The sequence below is a fragment of the Diospyros lotus genome, chromosome 6 (assembly GCF_014633365.1).
Source record: "Diospyros lotus cultivar Yz01 chromosome 6, ASM1463336v1, whole genome shotgun sequence".
NCBI classification, from domain to species: domain Eukaryota; kingdom Viridiplantae; phylum Streptophyta; class Magnoliopsida; order Ericales; family Ebenaceae; genus Diospyros; species Diospyros lotus.
This window is the reverse complement of record NC_068343.1, coordinates 34,276,925-34,282,851: the sequence shown is the minus strand read 5'-3', so window position 1 is coordinate 34,282,851 and position 5,927 is coordinate 34,276,925. Positions and strand designations below refer to the sequence as shown.

Below are 5,927 nucleotides of genomic sequence, written 5' to 3'. Positions count from 1 at the left end.
GAAGACATTTGCTCAGTGGGTATGGCAAGATTGGGTATTTGAATCCTTACACGAATTTTGCACACGAATGAGAGAACAGTATGCAGACCTTTATGGAGAAGCTATGGAGGATGAAGCTGAGGAAGGAGCCGCAGCTGAAGAACTTGAAGAAGAAGAAGACATCGTCGACTTTAGTACTGACGAGGACTCCCATGAGGATAAAGATGGACCCCCGGCTAAGTCAGATGAGGACATCGGTATAAATGAGCCATGGATCTGGAGGCCAAAGGATTAGCAAAAACAAAAAATATATAACAATATAATAAGATGTTAGGTTTATTTTTCCTGTTATGTTATTACGTTTTGTGCTTTTACCTTTAAGGAATAAGATTGTCCCTTTTTCTTGAAATGAGTTTGTCTTGAGAATAACCAATATCCGTGGTTCACTCCAGATGGTGAATACACGAAGGCCCCGAGATACTATCAATAACGATTGTGGGAGAAGGGAAGAAGATAATCTTGAAAGCCAAGGTGACCGTAGAAGTCATCTGGGGGGGAACAGACGATATGTCAGGGAATCAAGTACTGGAGAAGATCGGTTTGGGAGAATAGAAAGATTTTTGGAAAACATGTTGACTTACGTGAGTAGGGAAGAACCTACTCGGCACACAACCACGGCACTGGAACGGTACCGACATTTGAGACCCCCTGTGTTCAAGGGTAGGATTGGCGATGATCCTAGCTCAGCTGAGTATTGGCTTGAGCAGACTGAGAAATTACTTCAACACCTCCAATGCAGGGAGGAGGAGAAAGTAAGGTGCGCAACCTACACGCTGGAGGAAGAAGCAGGTCGGTGGTGGCAATCTATCGAACGTTCCATAATGAGGTCTCAACAACAACGCGAGGAAGATGGGAGGGATGTGCCAATGTATACTTGGGCAGGATTCAAGGATGATATTAACGTCAAGTACTTCCCCAAGAGCTGGAAGGAAGAAAGGATCTGGGAGTTTATGAGACTCAAGCAGACCGATGAAATGTCTGTGAACCAATACGACAACTGGTTTACTCAGCTAATTAAATACGTGCCCTTGTACGAAACTTATGAGAGTCAGAAGGCACAGAAGTTTGTTTCAAGGTTGCGAGTAAGTCTTCAACAAGTTTTAAGCGGGTGGGACATTGATACCTACAAGGAAGCATTGCACCGAGCCCTAACCATTGAGAAGAACTTAACGCGGGTGAAAATAATCAAGACTGAAGAAGGGAGCAAGGGCAGTAAATCGGGAAATTTAATGGCCCAACCTAAGGAAGAAGGGAAATGCCCTCGATGTAAAAAGAAGCACCCTGAGAAGAGATGCGTTATAAAATGCTACGGATGCGGTGAAGAAGGCCACATTGGAAGAAATTGCCCAAAGATCAAAGGAACGCCCCAAGTAGGGTATCAGGGAAAAGTGGTGTGCTATAATTGCGGGCAGCCGGGGCATATCTCGCGAGAGTGTCCAAAGAGACAAAAGATGGAGTTGCCAAGTGGAAGAGCATAGAATGTTCGTCCAGGTCGAGTGTACAACCTGACTTGTGAGGACGCAGAGGTCGATCCTGCAATTATTGAAGGTACACTTCTCCTTTCAAATATTCCAGTTCATGTTTTAATAGATCCGGGTGCTACGCATTCGTTTGTTTCGCATGCATCTGTAGAAAGTCTAAAGCTAGAGCCAAGAGAGTTGGGTTATCAAATGATAATAGCTACGCCTATGGGTTCAACCCTAAAGACAGCAGTAGGATGTCAGGGATGTATTCTCAATATAGGGGGAAAAAGTTTTAAGATAAACTTAGCATTACTAGATATACAAGATTTCGACATGATCATAGGAATGGATTTCCTATCAGTACATGAGGCGAAGGTGGATTGCAAGAATAAGATAGTAATCTTACTCGAACCTAGCGGAGAATGGATTATGTTCCAAGGCCAGAATAATAAGAGTAAGAGAAAACACGGCGTGACCTTGCAAGCATTGCAATCAGCCGAACCAAAATCAAATAAAAAAAGTCTCGAGTTGGAATCAATGAGGGTCGTGAATGAGTACCCTGAGGTCTTTCCTAAGGATTTACCAGGATTACCTCCCCCTAGAGAGATCGAATTCTCAATAGATCTTGTACCAGGTACGCAGCCTATATCCATATCTCCGTATAAGATGGCCCCAGCCGAGATGAGAGAGCTAAAGGAGCAATTACAAGGCTTGACCGACAAAGGATTCATCAGACCAAGTGTGTCACCTTAGGGAGCTCCTATACTATTCGTTAAGAAGAAAGATAGTACCTTACGAATGTGTACCGACTATCGACAGTTGAATAAGGTAACTATAAAGAACAAGTACCCTCTGCCTAGGATTGAAGAATTGTTTGATCAACTTCAGGGAGCTAGGATATTTTCAAAGATAGACCTTCGGTCAGGGTATTACCAGATGAAGATCAAACCAGAAGATGTACCCAAGACTGCTTTTCGATCGCGATATGGCCACTACGAATATTTAGTGATGCCGTTTGGATTAACGAATGTGCCTGCTGCATTCATGGATTTAATGAATCGAACTTTTAAACCCTTCTTGGACAAATTCGTAATAGTATTCATAGATGATATCCTAATATACTCTGCCAGTGAAAGAGAACATGAGGAACATTTGAGAATAGTTATGCAGACCCTAAAGCACCACAAGCTGTATGCCAAATTTTCAAAATGTGAATTTTGGCTTACTCAGGTAGCTTTTCTTGGACACATAATTTCTGCAGAAGGAATAGCTGTTGATCCAGCCAAGATAGAAGTAGTTCAAAAGTGGCAGGCACCTAAGACCGTCAGTGAAATTCGAAGTTTTCTTGGTCTAGCCGGATACTACAAAAGATTTGTGGAGGGATTCTCGAAGATATCCGCTCCACTTACTCGATTAATGCAAAAGGAAGTCAAGTTCGAGTGGGATGAAAAGTGTGAGCAGAGTTTTCAAGAACTTAAGGTGCGATTAACAATGGCACCGATTTTAGCAACGCCAACGGAGTCAGGAAAGTATGTGGTGTACAGCGATGCTTCAGGAATAGGTTTGGGATGTGTTCTAATGCAAGACGAGAAAGTGATCGCTTACGGATCTCGACAATTAAAAAGGCATGAGCAGAACTATCCAACTCATGACTTGGAATTGGCAGCCATAATCTATGCCTTAAAGTTGTGGAGACATTATCTTTATGGAGCGCAGTTTGAAATTTTTACGGACCACAAGAGTTTGAAGTATATCTTCTCTCAGAAGGAATTGAATATGCGACAATGAAGATGGATGGAATACTTGAAAGATTATGATTGTACCATTTCCTATCATCCAGGGAAGGCAAACGTGGTTGCAGACGCTCTTAGCAGAAGAAGTTCTGAAATAATAGCTATCATGATGGTTAAGGAGTGGGAAATGATTGAGGATTTTAGCCATCTGACAGTAAGTGTTAGGCCTAAGCCAATCAAGGGATATTTGGAAAATTTGACAATCCAACCTGATGTGGTGAATCAAATCAAGTTAGCTCTTCAGACAGACACAAGAAGAAGTCAATGGATAGACAAGAATGATCAAGTAAGAGCACCTGAATTTAGTTACCACAATGGTATACTACGGTTCCAAGGGAGGACGTACGTGCTAAAGGATCAAGACTTGAGACAAATCATCTTAAGGGAAGCTCATCGAGCTAGGTACACCATCCACCCAGGATCCACGAAGATGTATAAGGATCTTAGGGAAATTTATTGGTGGCCTAGAATGAAAAAGGACGTAGCAAGGTACGTTGCACAATGTGATACCTGTCAACGTATCAAAATTGAGCATCAGTGCCCAGGGGGAAAGTTACAACCTTTGAACATACCCGAGTGGAAATGGGATCACGTCACTATGGACTTTGTGACCAATCTACCTCGAAGTTCCAAAGGAAACGATGCTATCTGGGTGATAGTGGATCGATTGACCAAGTCAGCACATTTCTTGCCTATTAAGATAGGGCAACCAACTCACGCTTTGGCTCAGTTGTACATTGAGGAGATAGTACGATTACATGGAGTCCCTGCAAGCATAGTGTCAGATCGAGACCCACGATTTACGTCAAGATTTTGGGAAAGTTTCCACAAGTGTATGGGAACGCAGTTAAAACTCAGCACGGCTTATCACCCCCAAACCGATGGACAGTCCGAGCGAACAACTCAAACGCTTGAGGACATGTTGAGGGCATGCATTTTAGATTTTTCAGGAAGTTGGGAGAAGCAACTACCATTGGTAGAATTCGCTTACAACAACGGTCACCATAGTAGTATTGGGATGGCTCCTTACGAGGCCTTGTACGGGCGGAAATGCAGAACCCCACTTTGTTGGATAGAAATCGGGGAGATAGGATTAATTGGACCTGAGATAGTACAGGTTACTACTGAAAAGATCAAAAGAATTCAAGAAAAAATGAAAACAAGTCAATGTCGTCAGAAGTCGTACGCTGATCATAGAAGACGAAATTTAGAATTTCTAACCGGTGATAAGGTATATTTGAAAGTTTCCCCATTCAAAATAGCGATTCGAGGGAAAAAGAAAGGAAAACTAAGCCCAAGATATATCGGTCCATATGAAATCTTGGAGAAAATTGGACCAGTAGCCTATAGAGTAGCTTTGCCAGTAGAATTAGCAGGTATACATAACGTGTTTCACGTATCCCAACTGCGGAAACACGAGCCAGATTCTACGCAGGTTCTTCGAAACGAGACCCTAGAAATACGAAATGATCTAACCTATCCCGAAGAGCCGGTTCAAATCTTAGACCAAAGGGACCAAGTCTTAAGAAACAAGGTTATTCCGTTAGTAAAAGTGCTATGGAGAAATCATGATGAAGAAGAAGCCACTTGGGAACGCGAAGAAGAAATGAAAACATCTTATCCACATTTATTTAATTGTAAGAATGAATGATTTCGAGGACGAAATTCCTTTTTAGGGAGGAAGGATGTAATATCCAGTAATTAATATTAAGGGTATTTTTGGAAGTTGTTGGGTCAAAATGAAATTTGTCAAAATTTCAGGCCAATGTGTAATATTCAAAACTTGAACAAAAAGGCAAGAGACAACCAAGAGGAAACTTGGAGGGTAAAAAAATGTTCAAATAATTATGGGACGTCAAAATCAAGAGATTTGTAAAGGTTTTGGGTTAAAATTTTACAATTAGGGGCATTCGGGCCAAAGTACAGAATCTAGAAATTGGTGGAGGGTGGTCAAAACGAGGATTTTTCTAGACTTTAAAGGGTTTATTGACACATTTTAAACTTAAGGGGTTTAATGGAATAGGTGAGAAGTCTAGGGTTTGAGTGAAATGGGCAGAATCGTGAAATATCAAAGTTTAGGGGGTGAAAGTGCAATTATCGAAAGTTGGGTGTGAAACCTGTAAATCACCTGCCAACTTTGCGGCGGCCGTTGTCAAAACTTGCAAAGGGTATCAAAATGACCTCCAGGCCATGATGGTTCGATTGAACCTAGCTATTGGCAGAGATCTATAGCAAATCGGTGGGAATTAATTTTTAAAAAAAAATCGAATCTGGCCAAAAATTTCGAAGTAATTTCATCACGATTTGGTTTGATTTTGGGGCTTCTAATGATCATATTCGAAGCTTGGGAGGTAGGAAAGCTTCCTATTGGTCGAAGAACCGGTCGAAATGGGGTATAAATAGGGTTCGAGTGGCCGAGGGTTTAAAAATAAAATCGAAGATGGTTGGTCGTGTTTCGGGAAGAATTGAGTCTTGGGAATAAGGGGCTTTTGTTCCTTGAGTTCTAGGGAGTTTTTCTGGAGAATTTGGGAGGTTTTGGTGTAAGTTTTTAGGGGTTTCAGAAGCTTGGCCAGAAAATCAGGCTTCGCCAGAGCCGACCCTGTAAACGGCCATTTGAGGCCTTTCCGGTGGA

General features: G+C 42.0%; 1 protein-coding gene across 1 annotated transcript; it reads left to right on the top strand.

The window, feature by feature from the left end:
- Window positions 1–431: 431 nt before the first annotated feature.
- Window positions 432–1,517, top strand: LOC127804483 (uncharacterized). Its single transcript, XM_052341352.1, has one exon. The coding sequence runs from the start codon at window positions 432–434 to the stop codon at window positions 1,515–1,517; it is 1,086 nt and encodes a 361-aa protein (XP_052197312.1).
- The last annotated feature ends 4,410 nt before the right edge of the window (window positions 1,518–5,927 follow it).